Source organism: Gavialis gangeticus, unplaced genomic scaffold (genome assembly GCF_001723915.1).
Source record: "Gavialis gangeticus isolate Ggan-Ray unplaced genomic scaffold, GavGan_comp1, whole genome shotgun sequence".
NCBI classification, from domain to species: Eukaryota; Metazoa; Chordata; order Crocodylia; family Gavialidae; genus Gavialis; species Gavialis gangeticus.
This window is the reverse complement of record NW_017729026.1, coordinates 30,627,323-30,644,525: the sequence shown is the minus strand read 5'-3', so window position 1 is coordinate 30,644,525 and position 17,203 is coordinate 30,627,323. Positions and strand designations below refer to the sequence as shown.

Genomic DNA, 17,203 nt, shown 5'->3' with positions numbered 1-17,203 from the left:
TAAACCCAGTTTCCAAGAGCCTTTTACCCAAACCATGTAAGATACAAATCATCCTCTACTTCATAACAGTTGCAAATACATAAAACAGACACCAGTTGTTTTGCCACAATATTAAAAATAGAAGGATCATGGGTCTGCTCCAAAGGTGTCTGAATTCAGTAAGAATCTTTCCATGCCATTTCATTAAAAACAGGCTCATATTCAGAATTCAGCAACAGTACTCGGCACCTCTTGAGCTCAGCAGAGTAGAAGCTTGAACATTTATGATACCCATCAAAAATAAAAAAACCCCCAAAACAAATGTTGAGATGGATGGAATTTCTGCTGGAACTTCCTAACTGGTCCAGCCTTATCTCTATCCAGCCTTCCTTAAAACACGTTTTCACTAATGGCATAAAACCTGGTCCAGCCCTCAAAGAATGATTTATGGAAGGGTCAACACAACACCCATCAACTTAAAATCTAAACATCAAAGCTCAGTCACCATTCTTCATATTGTATCCTTCATTTGTTAGTTAGATTCTGAGCTATTTGTGGTAAGGAACTGATGTAGTCTGTTTACCATCTGGAAAATGTAATGTTCACTAACTAGTATCACTACTGTTTGTGAGTCTGGCAGCTTGGCCATATGGTTAAGGTATGTCTCTACAGATACAGAAATGTGAGCTGAAGTCTCATTCAGAACTTGTGTTAAAGGCTGCCCCCAGTTAACCCAGTTGTGATCTGGTCCTCAGGCTGTGGAATAAAAAGCAGCCAGGTATGATGCTTGCCACACCACTCCCCTGTGTGCCATTGGTTACCACATGTGTGTGTCTTAATCATGTTTACCCAGTGAGCCACGGGCTTGGGATGAACCCTGGACTACTACCATTTATTTAATCCTGTTGTAAAGGTATGGAACAAAAGTCCTTGTATTACTAGAGCAGGGGTGAGCAATTATTTGTGTCCACAGGACACATAGGGAGCTTTGGTGAGCTGTCACAGGCTGGGTCAGCACCCTTCCCCCCCTGCCCACAACAGCTCATCAAACCTCCTTATGTGGGATAGAGCTGCAGGGGGAGGGGGTGGAGCTGGTGTGGGTGCAGGCAGCAGCTTCAGCAGGTCCTGCTCTTCTACCCAAAGGAGGGGCTCAGGCAGATGCTACAATCCCCAGGGGAAAGTTGCTACCTGCATCCACAGCTGATTCAAGTGCTGGCCCAGCACTGCTTCTGGTGCACGGGCTGGAGCTGGTATAAGCTGCAGGATCTGCTATATAGTTGGGGGGTGAGGGGGAGGTAGTGGGGGAGAGGGGGAGACAGAAAGAGAGAGAGTTGTGGCCCTGCTCATGTTGAGAGGCAGCAGCCGCTGCTGGGTGCCAGGTAAAAGCAGGATCTAGCACAGGGGTGGGTGGTTATTTTGGGTGGAGGGCTGCTTACTGAATTTTGGCAAGCCATCAAGGGTCACATGACAGGCAGCCAGGGGCAGATAAATATTAATTTTCTAAATTTTTTAGGGGCCCTGTGGGCCAGATAGAATGGCCTGGTGGGCCGGATCTGGCCCATGGGCCGCATTTTGCCCACCCTTGATCTAGCAGCATTTACACTTGCCACTTCTGGGGGCCTTCAGGCTGTGGCTGCCCTGTGGCTACTCCCCACTGCTTCTGCCCTGCACCACTTCCAAGCCACCCCCCCCGGCCAGATCCTATGACTTCATTGTCGCTGATCCACGGGCCAAACAAAATTAGTTGGTGGACCACATCTAGCCCAGAGGCTATATTTTGTCCACCCCTGTAGTAGTCTCTTGGCATAAAATCTGTACTACCAGAGTACCTTGGCATAAAATCCAGATATGGAACTAACTAGTGTATTCAAGGGAAGTTAAATATTTATAAGATTAATTCATAACTACTGTTTCCCACTAAGTTTTTTGCAAGGTCCATGGTACAAAAGAACATGCAAGGGAGGGTAAGAACTTATGACTTACGACTTTTTGAGTTGCGACTAACGTCATTTACAACGTTTAAAAATTTACATCCTGTTTTGACATTCCATCGTGGGTTTTATCTTTATGACAGCTGATTCAGCTGCGTGCAGCTGGTAAGTGTGTTGTGGTGGAAGGGTAGGGGAAAGGGTAGGGCGGGGGAGTAGATCAACACCCCACGCAATAAGGGAGGGACTGGGGCTGGGGCTGGGGCAAGTGCTGTCCAGCCAGGGCCAGGTGGGCACAGGGAGTGTGTGTGGGGGGGAATCGGGGGATGGGGGGGCCTCCCTCACCACAGGGGGCATTGATCTGCCCCCCCACCTGTTCCTTTCCCCCACCCCTTCCACAACACACTTACCAGCTGCATGCAACTGTATTGACCATCGTAAAGGAACCAATCCCCCATTTGTAACACTGTTCCTATGGGAAAATTGGTTCCGAGTTACTTTTTCACTTAAGAGACAGTTTTCAGGAACCAATTGCATCATGAGTCTGAGGACTGCCTGTACCTCAGCTGGTTCACCAATTGAAAGAGCTGTTGTGATGTCATTACTGTTTTCCATTAATACTCCTCTGCATTGCGCCGGGGGGCTGAACTGTGTTCTGTAAACAAGAAGGATCAATGGCACTTGAGTCAGGGAGATGGGGGAAGGGAAGCACTGCCTTAAACTTAAGCATTTACTTCAGTGCTTTGCTGCAGCAGGGCCTAATTGCTCCACCAGTTTTGAATCCTAGTTAACTCTTGTTTCCAACACTGTCTTATGGCAATGGGTTCCACTGGCTAATAGTTCACTGTTTGAAAAGGATTTCCTTTCACTGTTTTAAACTTCTTGTGGCATCACAGTGTAAACATGGCAGCTCTTAGTTTTGAATCAATCCATGGGTCAGGCCTACAGGGATGTAGGCAGGTCAGGTGGATCTACTCCAGTCCATTTTGCAGTTCAGTCTGCTTTATACTCAGCTGGATGCATCATCACCAAGGGAACAGAGTGTTTTGACTTGTTGCCAGGGAAATAACCCTGGCCACCCATTTCCATGCCATGCACATCAGCCATGGAAATAAGGTAATAGGGACACCCTGAAGGGCATAACTTGCATTGCATTCAAGACCTGGGGTTTCCAGGTGGCAGCTTCAGGCATCTTTACCACCTCATTTCTAGGGTTGATGCACAGGGTGGAAGCAGATGTGTGTGGCTTATTTTGTCAGAAGTGCAACTGAGCACTCTGCTGTCCCAGCACAGACATATGCTCAGAGAATATTCTCTTAATAAAATCAGTATGGAGAAAGCCTCTTTAGAGGCGAAGATGCTTTTTAAATAATTAAAATCATGGAGGTAGACAATTAAGTGTATTGAAATCTGGATTGCCTTTGGTGTTTACAATCTGGCAAATCAAAAAAGTGACTTAATCTGTGGCAGCGTAGATTGATGATATGAAATTTGTAGCAGCCGCTGTGCTAGAATTCTGAGCTCCTTCCCTTCAGATTTTTTATCTTTTGGAGACATTGCACCTAAAAGTGCTGCTTTCTTCATGATTCAACTTGGTATTTCTCTTACTAACTCACAGCAGGGCTGGCCTCAACCTTGTCATTCATACTCTGGTCACCTCCACCCACCTCCAAATGGAAACCTCCTGAATCCCATTCACAAAGAGAACATGACACTTGCTTTAGAGTATCAGCACTGCAGATTATTCAGATCTGATAGCATGTTTCTGGCATCCTTTTAAGTTTTCTAATAGATGCGTTCAAGCTTGTGCTCAAGAGAAAAACAATATTTGAAGCCAATAACCATGGGTCAGATGCATCCCACCAAGCAATTTCATAGAGCCCACATGTTGGAAGCATTTTGGCAGTGAGGGAATTGTGGGGGGTTGAGTGATAGTCAGTGAGAAGCAGCAGAGATAGCTAGGTCTGAAGCACTAACTCACCTCAGACTGAGCTGTGTTATTTCAGTCCACCACTCCAAAAAAGTTTCTAACCCAGGATTTAGTGAGGCTCACCAGTTTGGACACCCCTTTCTTGGCAGTTTATAGTTCTAGTTAATAGTTCACTGCAGGTCTGATTGAAACAGTCTGTATGCTAAAACATCTATGTACAAATAAATGTCACTTGGGGGAGGAGGATTTATCTTTAGGCCACAGCAAAATAATGTCAGTATTATAGGCAATGTTGTGATAATGGCGATACTAATGTGCAAGTGCCTTTGAAGGTTGCAAACCTTCATCCATGTTATCATTCTCCATGAGCCTCTGACAATTTAATTCCAAGGCTCTTCTTTTCTTGGGCTGATTTTGTTCTACGGGAGCTGCTGAATAATGGCAAGCTTGTGGATAAAAGACAAATGTGCAAGAAAAAAGAGAGAGAGAAAGAGACAGAAAGAAAATATGTTGAAACTGTAGAGTATACAGGAAAATCTCATTATAAATCATTCAAGTTTTATCCACAGAATCCAGATGAAAGGTCATAAATGAGTTGTGAAAATATATCTAGCTATCCTTCCTTTCCCCCCTCTGCCTTGTGAGAACAGAGTAATGGATATATCAGAACAAAATATTCAGGGGTTTTTTGGATTTTCTCTGCAAGAGTGTACACTAGCCAGCCTTATCCAGTGGATGATGCATTACTTAAATAAGATCCAGGCCCTGATCCCACATACATTTCATCAATGGCAATGGAAATTACACCTGATATAATAAATACATTTAGCCCTAAAGCGAGGCATGGAGTTGAGCCATCTGCTGCATCATTATGATTGCAATGGACACATTCTTACATATTATGCTGAAATATTTGATATTTGGCCCATTATTTATGTAGCCACATATTGAGAATTAATATCAAAAGCAAAGGCAGACTGATCTTGAAGGTGTTCCCAGTCTCCTGGAAAGATTGTGTTACAGTGTGTACTATAGTCAATGGGAAAGAACTAAGATAAATAATATCCAAAACGATAATGAGAACTGAATTAGCATTTAAAGGTTATAGATCACACTTAATTCTTTCATCACCACAAGAAAGATAAAATGGATGTTTAGACTGCCAGCTAGGGATTTCCCTGAACAGCAGCTGCTCCTGGTCTCTCCAACATAGATTAGGTATGTAATGTAAGAGGCCAGAATGCTCTCTGATCCATTGGCCCTCTTTTTGCAGCCAAAACAAGCCGGAGCAGCCCTCAGGCTGATTTAGCTTACATCACTGAAAGAAAGCCAAATACAGTATGGTCTCCTCACCCAAGTGAGATGCATGAGCACAGCAGATAAACAGCTGAGGACCTGGGCCATGTTGTTACTACTGTTCAACACACAGGAGCTACTTTGCAAAAGTCATGTTGAGGAACTGCATTGATTTGGAAGGCAGAAAAGTGAATGGCTGCTTTACCACTGGAATCATTAGAAGTTTGGCTGAGGAATCTCTATGGGATTAGGCCCTTCATACATAAAAAGATAAAATCCTGCACTATCAAAATCAATGGGAAATTTATCATTGACCTCAGTGGGGTCAACCTTTCACCCTAAATGTTCACAAGTACAAATCGATATAATGTATTTTGTCATAGCCTGTCTATCCTATTGACTTCCCAGCTTGTCATTACTGTCTCACAGGCTGCAATGCATATATCCTCACACCTCGTCCATGAAATAGGAACAACAGCACTTTTCTCATGTACAGATGGAAGACAGAGATCAGTGGTAACAATTTCAAAAATGTATGTTAGGCTGCATACATAAGCGATTGAGGAGCCTAAGCCCTAGTTTCAGAAATTACTTCTGAAAATGTCTCACAAGAAGGGTAGTAAAGCACTGGAACATGTTACCCAGAGAGGCTGTAGAATCTCCGCCCTTAGAGCTTTTTAAGACCTGGCTAGACAGAACCCCAGTAGAGATGATGGAGTAGGAGATGGTCATGCTTTGAACAGGGTGTTGGACTAGATGGCCTCCTGAAATCCCTTACAACCCTAATTTTCTATGATTGTATGACTTAGACAACTGGGAGCTTTCATTTAATTGACTTAATAACTCATTTGTAAAAAGTGGCCAAAACTTTTGAAAATATTGCTCTGTCAGGGTTTGGCAACCTATGGCCTGTGGACTAGATCTGGCTTTGGTGGCAAGAGGCTTAGGCAGCAGTCACTTTCCTGTACTGCCATGGAGCTAAGCACTGGCTGCAGGAGCTCTTCCTGTGTTGCTGTGAAGAAATGCACCAGCTGGAGACACTCTCCCTGTGCTGCCACAGGAAAAAGTGGAAGTGGCAGCTAGATTCTAGGGCCCATCTGCCCACCTCTGACCTGAATTAGATCCCTCTGGCCTGCAGCCCAAAAAGGTTTCTGACTGTTGCTTTAAGTGACTTGTCAAAGGTCACACACTGGGTTACCAATCCAAGAATATTTTTAGTGACAATATGCAAACATTACTGACAACCAAACTTTTTTAGTGATATATTTTTATGGATATGTTTTACATAATGTAAATCCCTTGCTGCTAGGCCCCAGTTGGAAGGGCTGAATTCAAATTTAAAGGTCTAACACAAAACATAGTAAAAAAATAAAGAAGTGTGGTTGTCAGTAAAAAGTTTACAGTAAAAATATTTTATTGGGGTGGCAGCACTGCCTAAGTGCACCAATGATTTTATAACATGCTGCCCCTACACCAAGGATTCCTATTCATCTCCAGACCCTAATGCTCCCAGCTGCTCCTTACATCAGGCTGCACTCCCAGACCACCCTCCTCAGACTTATCCCTGCCAGGCCTGCTCTTCCTATTCTGGCATGGGCCCACAAATAAGTCAAATCGTGACCCAGAAATGTTACAGGTAGTTGACAGGACACAGAAGGAGATCCTAACTAGGGGGTTGAATCTATGAAGTCCTAAGAGAAGGCTCCCTGCAGGGTACAGGCCTCCCATTCAGACAGCAGGTGGTGCTGTTGTGCTCGATCTGTCCATTAGCTTACCTCCAGCTACTTTCTGACCACAGAGCTTCAACCAAGCTCTAGTTGCTTAGTGTTTTTATGGATGGCTCCCCTTTTATGGCTTTTAGAAACAAACATTTTTAGCCTGATTTTTACTGACTGTCCATAAATTTACAGACAGTTGGCAATCCTGGCCACAAAGGAACACTGTGGCAGAGCAGAGAATTAAGCCCACACCTCCTGAGTCTCAGCTAAGACCTCTTAAGTGAGAAGAACGGATGGATTAACATGTCTCACATCATACACTTTCATGACACAGATTTCCCTTAAAAATCTTATTCTGCTTAAGGAATATTAAGGGCCTGCAACACTTGCAACTCTTCTTCACATCAAATAGGTTAAAAATTAAAACAAACCTAAAAATAACTCAGCAAAATTCTGTCCTACAGCATAATATCAACACCTTCACAGATCATCAGTGAAGCTGGAACTTTTAGATCCACAGCACAGACCTCTGCCACTTGAGCTAGTGGGATAAATGACAGCACTCCTGTGGTACCATTCTGTATGAGGCTCAGCACTGTAGAAGGGTGAGACACACTCTGCCAGTACTCCTGGGGGGAGGCAGTGATATTCACAGCATTATCAATGCGGAAATCCCTATACACGATTATAATGCCTGGCCCCACCTACGGCAAGGCATGCAGGCACGGCCTTCTGAGCCCTTGGACTGCTACTTGCTCAATTACCCTATGGAGATGTGCATGCACTCTGGCCACATGGAGGAGATCTGACAGGTTGGCACATGTTGAGTCAATCTATGTGGTAACTCTTCATGTGCAGATTTTTCTGTAGCTGGTGATGCAAGAAGTTTGAGCATGTCCACAGCAGGAGATAAATCAAAGTCTCTAATGAGCCAATACAAATCTCTCCAGGTAATAATTTAGTCCATTTTGCCTGGATTTTCATGGGATTAGCCAAGGTGCTTCCTGCCATGCCCTATTCCAGATTTCCAATCCCTGCTCTAAAATATGTGTGGATAAAAGCATGCCAAAAACAAGGTCTCAGGACTTTTTTAATACAGCCAGATAATACATTTTTATTATTCTCATCCACCAATGATTGAACAAGTTTACAAGTTAAATAAGCTCTTATGCAGGAATAGTGTTATATCATTGTGTAAGACAGGGGCATGGCTGGGAGGTTCTATGCCCTGGATGGCAGTGGTGTGTGTGATCAACAACTGTAGCCAGGTTGTTGCTGGCCAGCAGCATGAGGGTCTGCTCTTTCTGTCCTCTCCACCCCTGCCCCCCCAAGTCAGTGCCTGGTTCTGTGCCCCATTTGCCCCCCATGGTTACACTATGATGCAAGCAGACCAGTGATCATGTGCCCCTGGATCTGAGTGCCCTTTCAGTAGCTTATCATACCCCATGTTTATCCACATCTAGAATCCATCTGGGTCTGAATCGTTGTCTCAGTGAGGAACAGGAATATCATCATAAGTGCTAGTCCTGGAGGATGAACCCTATTGTAGGGTTCCTTCGGTGAGTGCTGCAAGTACATTCCCTGGCAGGACAGAGTGGCTAGGAATGCACATGAGGAGTTGGTCTAGCATGTGACACATGTGCTGCACATGGTATGCTGGGTTAATTTGGGGTGCATGCTGCACATGACACCTGCACTGGAGTGGTCCAGCATGCTGTTGGCTAGGCTGGAACTAGTGCATAGGGTTGATCTGGTGTGGGCACTGCATGCAGTGCATAGGGCTGGTCCAGGGCTCACACTGGCTCCAGCACACAGGGCTGCTCTGTGGGCCCAATCCCATGTGCCTGTGGATCAGCCCCACGCCTCTCATCCAGCCTGTAGGGCTGGATGAGTTGGATAACCCTGCTATATAGGAGAAGCAGACTGCCATTTCTGACCCTCGGGGGGGGAGTGAGAAAGGAAAGCACCATCCAATTAAAAAACATTTCTCTTCATGTAAGTTCCTTCAAGAGCATTCAAGTCGGGGACATCCACTCATCTGTGATGACGTCTGGAAGCTTTGGCAACCACATACTTCTCTGCTAGTCTGACCTCTTCATCTAGGTCCTCAGCCCAATATTCCTGCACCCATCTTCTTGCTGCAGGTGAGTGAACCTGAATAGATTGCTTCAAAATGACCAATTCCAACACTTGCATGCTTGACTGAGACGCAGGTTCCAGTCACTTCCATCCAGAGTTCTTAAGCCTCTGAGCTTTGGCTTATGTTCCTGTGCTTCCTCCATGTTTCACCTCTCTGCCCCCTGCATTAATTAATCTATTCACTCACAGTATACTGCTCCATCTTAGCCACTTGCAGTGTCCAACAGTTAAGAACCACCCATCTGTCCAAGGCTCAACCACGTTGTTTGTGTCTCACTCATTAGGACCAGCATGAGGCAAAGGTCCATGACTCCAGACTTCACAGGCCCAGCTGTCAAGGCATGAAAACATTTCCAGGAATGCCTCATCACTAGGTCCTATCTTTGTAACCCTGAAGTACATGGCCATATCCAGTCCAGTTGCTGATGCTATAGGTGAGGTGTTTGACAGCACTAATCATACCAGGGCCACTAACCACTGCTGTTGCACCATCGGTTCCTGCCCCCCGGCTGCTGCTGCTGATTCTAGGACAGGGCCATATTTACTGGGTCATTAACTGTACGATATCCTCCATAGCAGACACATCACTGTGGGACTGACCTTTTCCATTAACACTTTCCTTGGCAGGCTGATGGATCTCTGCCACAGACAGCACCTCTAGCAGCACACACCAAAGCATCCACTGGTGGCTAGGTAAGCTGTAGCAACACTCCTGTCATGTCTGTGATGGTTTTACCCCCTCTCCCACAACAGGCAATAGGGTCTAAATAAAATCCAGTTTATTTAGTCTTTCACCCAACTGTCTGTGCTTCACCAAGCTGAGGGTTCATTAAGTCCTTGCTCCTTTAGTTTCAAAGGTGATTCTTTCTCCTGTGGGGAAGGGAACCCAGGTTTACCCTGTTGTCTCGAGTCCAGCTCAGGAACTCTGTGTTAAGCAGCCATAGTCTCATCTTTACAATTCCTTGTTGCATCCTTGATCTACTCCTATCTTTGTATACAAGTGTCTTTGCCAGTGTCACCCTGTAAGACAAACAGGTGTCCCTCTGGAGCTATCTCCACACGCAGCTTCTTCCATCTGCAGCTAAGCCACTTTCTCAAGCCTCTCTGTTTGCCACTTTTTCTGGCTGGGCTGCAGTCTTTTATTCCAGCTGTTGATTAATTGGCCCCTTATTTGCTGCTGAAGTAACTGGTCCTTCTGTCAACCCTTTCTGGATTGCCTCTATGACCTATCATAGATATTTGGGTAATCAGGATGAAAACTACATTTAAACAAAGGTATGAATTTACAGCTGTCATCATTTCATTAGAGAAAAGCCACTGTAGAATGGGAAGAAAAACATCTGAAGGAATCATAACAAAAATGCAAAATCAGTAGTCTCATAGATGAAAGGATTTTACTCTATGAGGGAACAGACTGAGATATGGTTTGTCAAGGGGCACCTTAGAAATACTGACAGACAGTATTAACATCAATGAAGCCAGTCAGTGGGTCATTAAGTCATATACAATGATGTGATACAAGTCCCTGTTGTTCAGATCTCAGTCAAATTAAATTTAACTCTGGTCTATCAATTCATATTTTGCTAAAAATTCGGGAAGTATTTGCCCATCTGTTCTGTAATAATTCAGCTATCTGGTTGCCATAAAGAAGTTGGTTGTCTGCCATTTGGGCAGATAGTTGCTTTTAAAAATGCATATAAGTCTCATGGTACCTGCAAGTCATACAATTTGAGAGCTAATTAAATCATGCCAGAACTACCCATCATGAAATGTAATCTTTGACTTGAACTCAGAGTGCGCAATTTCCCTGAGAGTACCACACTTCAGCAGAGTGCACCGTACAGCAAGGCACCTCACAGAAACACTGCTTTGGTGTGCAAATCCTGCAATGCAAATAAATAGCATGAGGCCAGAAGCACTGAGTGCTACAGACCATGAATGGAAACTTCAGATGCTTAATCCATCAGTTATTAAAGGACATCTTATTTCTGGCCATCACTCATCGAGAAAAAGCAGCATCCCCCTGAAGATGCCATTCACACACACCGCATGCCAGAAATGATGGTGTTAAAGCAAAGCCCATAAATAATGAATGATCTTCAATTCATTATTTTTCTTTCTTCTCTTGACACTGTCACTGAACCTGGTGCCCCTAAGACCCAGGAGAGGGGAGAGGTTCTGGATTTTTTTTTTTTTAAATCAGACTGAGCTCCAGCAATGATGAGAAATTCTCATTGAAACTCACTCAGAACCAAGGGGAAGATCCTCCAGTGCAATAAATTCACCAAGATTTGATCATTTACATCAAATGAGCATCTGTCCCTGAAAGGTTCACTACCCAAAACTAAAGGGTGATGAGCACTTATACAAAATGCCTTCTGCAGGTTGAGGACGCTCAGCACCTTGCACGGTCGGGTGCCAGCAGATGATGTGAAAGCCTATTTGATTCTTTGGGCACATTTTCTAGAAAAGAGTTGGGACCATGAAAATCACATTTTAAATGTTTGGATTGGCTCCATTTTCTATTTCCTAATTTTAGGGCCCCGGCTGCTCACTGAGGAATTCCACTGTTTCAGATCTTGTTTCCTTCTCTTCGATGGAAATGTTTTTGTGCTTGGTAAAACTGCAGCTTTCACATGCACATATGTATGTTTTAGAGAGGGGGATGACAGAACAAATCCTTCAGAAAAAATTTAAGGATGAAATGCAAAACCTCTAGTAATAAGAAGAGGCAGTCAACATGTCTGGCGGTAGCAGCAGGAGCAGGGCTCTGTTGGCAACTCTGCACACAAGCTCATTGTAACTGTTGGGCAAATTGTTTAGCCATTTTGTGGTTTGGTTTCCCTGTCTACAAAACATCTTGAGATTTTTTTTATATAAATGTACCATAAGATGCAAAATTACTAATAGTGAATAGCTGGAGTAAGACAGATGGAAAGTTATGTTTCTAGAGTAATAACATAATGCAGTAATATTTATTATGCACTCTTTTGGCCATGTATGCATATCAACCAATAACAATTTGCTAAAATAATAATCAATTTGTCAGAAAATGGCTAACCTTTCCTTAGTTTTGGTGAAAAAAATACTACTGAAGTCTAAGATAATTACCCCAAAGCACTATCTTTTATAATCATGTCGCTACAATATTTTGGTCTGTTATTACAGACTACTGCATAAAAGTCAACAGATCTGAGTATTAGAGCTGTCGGTGGATTTAAGATAAGTTGGTCATTTACTTACATTATTCATGAGGATGTTACTTATGTAAAATCTGTTGCTTAAAGGTGAACAGCAAAGCTTTTCATGGAGATTAGGAAATGGTTTAGGGAGCTGTTTCTTAGCCAATATGGAATTGTTTTTCATTTGTCTGAAGCACGCAGCACGGTGAATAACTATGTGAATGGCACAAAAGAAAGAAGGTGCTGGAGGACTGGTGAAAGCAGAGAATGGTGTAAACGGTGAAAGTGTCAATCGATACAGACACTGGAGATAACACAAGGTGATATGGTAAGCTCGGTATGGGAGGATGGGCAACAATTTTCACACCTTGTAATGTAAAGCCTGAGGAAGCACGGGAAAGATTTTGGTTAGGGGAAGTTAGGAGGGTTTGACTGGAGCAAGTTGGCCCTGGGGAGAGAATAACAAGGTGGCACAAAGAAGAAGAAGGCTTGATAGGAGTGGCCAGAGGTGCAAGGATTGAGCTAAACACAAGCAACATCAAAAAACCACAGGATCTTGGGTTTTTGGAATCCAGGCCGTCACTGAAGGGCAGCCTCGTGCAGCAGGTAACATAGCATATGGCCAAATGCTGTGGGCCTGAAGAGGAGGAGCCAAGGCTCCCTGGGTCCATGGTGGCTTCCTCAGTCCCTCAGGTCAAGTCATGACAAGATCAGATGGAAATGAGGCATATCTGCAGGAGCAATGAATGCATCTTACCCTTCTTCCTGTCTGGTACTGATTCAGTAAGACGCTGAAACATCTACTCATGCAGCTTGCGGAACTAGGATCTGATCCAATGCTTGCTGAAGTCGAGAGATGGGGTGAGGTCAGGCACATGGGGCTTTGCCTTGCAGCTCTCTGGAAGTAGGGCCTATCCATTACTATGTATTTCCACATAGTCCCAGGCACAACGGGGCTACACCCTGGCTACAGTGTCTCCACATGCTATTTAAATAAAATAAACAACAAGGGTGGCACTTCAAATGAGCTGTAGACTTGTACCATTCAGAAAACTGCAGAGAAACTTGACAAGGATCTTTTAAGGCAGAGCGTTGCCTATTGCAGAAGGGCTCTAGTTCAACCTGTGGCAATCTGGCAGCATTTGTCCAAGCCACCTTTTGTTGTAATCAAGTGGTAGTTGTTCTGGGAAAGGACTAAGAAGGTCTTTGAACTAAGCAGCTGGTTATCTCATCTGGATGCAAGACACTGGAATAGCTCATAGGGGGAGGATACAGTGAGTGTCCTGGGGTGTTTTTATGCTGTTCTTTGTTAAATAAGACCAAGATCCAAGGAAAAGAATGAGTCTTTTGGCTTTACCTTGTATAGGGGCTTTTTAAAGGAAGTTTGAAGTAGGCATTACCTACTCATGCTAAATATTACTGTATTTTAAGCAATGTATTAGTATTTTCTAACATTTGGCAATTTGCACTCTTCAAGCAACAGACTCCACATCTGTAGCCATCTTCATTAAAAAAGTAATAAAAAAGTAAACAGGCATTATCCATGTACCTAACTCCAAAAATAAACTGAGAAAATAACCAGGCAGTTTACTGACAACAAAAACACCTAACTACAATGTATCTTGTTTTCCTCTTTAACAAAAATTCTCTCTCTCTCATGATAATATACTTTTTTTTTTTTTAAGTGTGCAGCTTGTGTGGTTAACTACCAGTCACAAGAATCAATACTGGACTACATTTTGCAATGACCTATGCAGCCCCACACAAGTCAGAGAAGAATTTGGCTCACTGCTCTTACAGAAAGAGCTAAGGATGATGATGTCCTCAATAAAGGAAAGGGCTCCAATTCACTGCCAGTGATCTCCTATCCTGGCATAGTTTAAATGAAGTCTCTAGTCTCAAGCCAATTCCTACTGAGCAAATGGCCTCATGATACAAATTACCAGAAAAACTGGTAATTTTAGCTGAAAGTCTGAGAACATGGAGAGTGAATTCTCCTCTGGCTCCTAGGAGAGTTCACTCTGCAGGCCAGGTGGGGTAGGCTTATTGTCACGGTAGCGTGGGGATGCTACTATTGGTAATGCCTGTGCTGATCTGGTCTTACAAATAGATTGGCTCTTTGTTTTCAGGTGTCTCTGTCTGGAAACATCTTGAGTTCTGAATTCACAAATTATTCCCTTTCTTTTGTACTATTCAGAATCCATGTCTTACATTACATTAATGCCTTGCTTTAAGAACTGCTCCTAATTTTTCAATCAAAAAATCATAAAGGTCTTTTCTTTAAAAATTAAAGTTTAAAAAATCCCCAAATTTGCTGATTTTTCAGTGAAAACTCGCATCTTTTCCTCCCTTTTTGTTCCCATTTTCCTCACTTTTGAGCAAAAAAAATCTGGGGTAGAGGGTTAAAGATTTCCAAAAATGTTTTGGGAAAACAAGTTCTTGTCAAATGCTTCAAAATAAAAACAGTTTCAAAATGTTTGCAGTTCCCCCCTCATTTTTGATCAGCTGGATCAATTATATTAGGAGAAACATTATATTAAGGAAAACTAAGCTTTGTTTCTGTCATTGTATTGCTCTACACTAGCTTCTGACATGCTTGTTTTAGCTCCAACTTCATGTCCATCATACTGCATCTTAAAGTATCAAACATCATTAACAGCAAAAAGGTGCTGGGACGGGGGCATGAGAATATGTACCTTGTACCCGGGTTTCCTCCCTCTCTTCTTTGGGATCTTCACTATGGGTAAGGATCCACCTGGTGCTGAATAAAGATTGTGAACAGCCATTTTCATCGCAGTAGAATGGAGTGGGGGTCTTCCTCGTTTTCTACCTGGTATTCTTGGAGACTGCATGTCAACAGTATCCAGTCTTGGAGGCAGCGATGACAAATGACTCATATGCAGAGGAACTAAAAATCAATCAAAAAAAGAAGACGAACCCAAGCATTTTTGGACATTTGCAGTTGAAAATAAAACCCACGCAAATGCCAAGGCAATTTGCTTATTTTACTATCTGTGTCTTTCTGATTTTTACTATACATCATAAAACGGCAACAAACTAGAGCACTGAAAAAGCTATAAAACAGACAATTCTATACAGTACAGTCTGAGAGTGTTAAAATTCCACCCTGCAGAACAGGGACACTCCCCCAACACACCAAAAATACTGCAGTATTGTTGGATGGTGGAAGAAAATGCCTTGCCTGATGAGTGAAATTCTGAAATGCAGGCAGCAAGCTCAAAAAGTGCTCTGCATGCATGGCACAGCCAATCTGGGGAGCAGGACACACTCCCCTTATCCCATCCCTGGATATGCTACTGCATGAACCTCATGATTTTTAGTATCTTTTTAAAGCTCCAACCCCCTGAGGCAAGAGATTATGCAGGAATTGAAGGTTTCACATTGTTAATGGAGTTTCTAGCCAACCTGGTTATAGAGAAAAGCCTGTAAATAAATGTTACCCAAGTGTACTCTAAAGGCTCAGAAATCAGGCAGCAAATTAAGAGTCACCAGAATTCATTATACATCCTAAAATTAAAAAATCACATGATTTCTTGGGACCAGACTTATGATTTGAATTGCTTAGCATTGACATCGTGGGGAATATAATGCTGGAGTCTTATTTACCTCCAGGGACTGATGGTAGGAAAAGCAATGCCTGGTAATAAGTGTTTGTAGTTGAAGGTCTGTATATTACTGAGGTGAAAAAGATCTTTCCTCATCAAAACTCTAAATGTAAAACCAGAATATGATTGACAATCAAGACTTTCCCTTTCTACTACTTAGGGGTTTTTCTGTGTGTGTATGGGGGTGGGGAGGGGAGTTGTTTGTTTGTTTAATTATTGCTGAATTGAAGGAAAAAAGCTCCCAACTGAACACAACAGTAAACACGTTTATATTTAATATGTTAACAACAGATCTGTTAATAGAATTATAGGTATCTGCTCATTTTGAAGAGGTCCATTATGTATTGCAAGACTTGCAGATTGATTATAAATCCCTATCCCTTAACACCAGCTGCCTCAAACTCACATGCAAATGCTAGATGCTGAGCATCAGATCAAAGCAAATGCTGTGTAATAATTCTGATTAGGCATGTCTACACACACATTTATGCTGGCTTAAATTTACTGAGCAGTAAATTACTGCACAGTAAGTGACAATAGGCTGGCATCTACATGTGCAGGCATTAAAGTGCATTAATGCTGTGTGTGGCCTGACTTGGGACTAAAGCTAGTCCCAAGTCAGTCCACACACACAGTGTTACCACACAGTAACGCACCTATACATATGTTACTGTGTAGTAACTAATCAGGCATAAATTTGATACCTTCATGATGCAGTATCAAATTTACGCTTAAGTTGGCATAAGTCATCATATTTACTGTGTCCAGTATGGGCATGGAGGTGTAGACGAGCACCCTTACTGCGCAGTAATTTCAGTTACTAAGCAGTAAACGCACGTGTGTAGTTGCGCCTAGTGTGTAAATTAACAAAGTGCCACGAGATGGTGTGATTAGGTTCCCTAGATGTATACTTCAGGAGCTATTCAGAAACTTACAGCCTTGCACAGAGAATGGTTTAAAGCAGCAAGTTCGACAGCACGAGTCAAAGGGAAAGGTTCTCTATCTCTTGAGCACTATAGCTTTTATTCCTTCTTGCACAGGGTGTAATACTTTACTGTAACACTTTTTAAATTGCACTTTCTGATCTTCTACCACCACCCAAAGCAAAACATTTTAGGTTTCAGATCAGCCTAGAACAAGGTGAGCTATGAAGGAGGAGAGTGGAAGATGAACCAACGTTCTGGGTGTGACACACCAACACAGACATGAAAGCATGGCACAGAAATGAGGTTTTTTCTTTTGAGTTTCCTTCTAATAAAGGCTGGAAAAATAATACTTCACAGAGGAGATTCTCTGGCAATCAGAAAACTGAAAGGAGCATAGCTTTGGACACTGTGTGAGTACTTGCTCATTTATGGGAAACCATAAAATGACAGAGAACCAGATTCCATTGAAGTCTTTCCTT

At 43.0% G+C, this 17,203-nt stretch overlaps 1 protein-coding gene across 1 annotated transcript in view; it reads right to left on the bottom strand.

Moving 5' to 3' along the window:
* SCML4 (sex comb on midleg-like 4 (Drosophila)) overlaps positions 1-15,076 on the bottom strand; it is a 104,354-nt gene extending 89,278 nt beyond the window's left edge. Inside the window, exon 1 of the mRNA XM_019520133.1 lies at positions 14,869-15,076. Coding sequence (XP_019375678.1) covers positions 14,869-15,069 — 201 coding nt within the window. The 5' untranslated portion in view covers positions 15,070-15,076. The remainder of the gene's footprint in view (positions 1-14,868) is intronic.
* Positions 15,077-17,203: the final 2,127 nt, after the last annotated feature.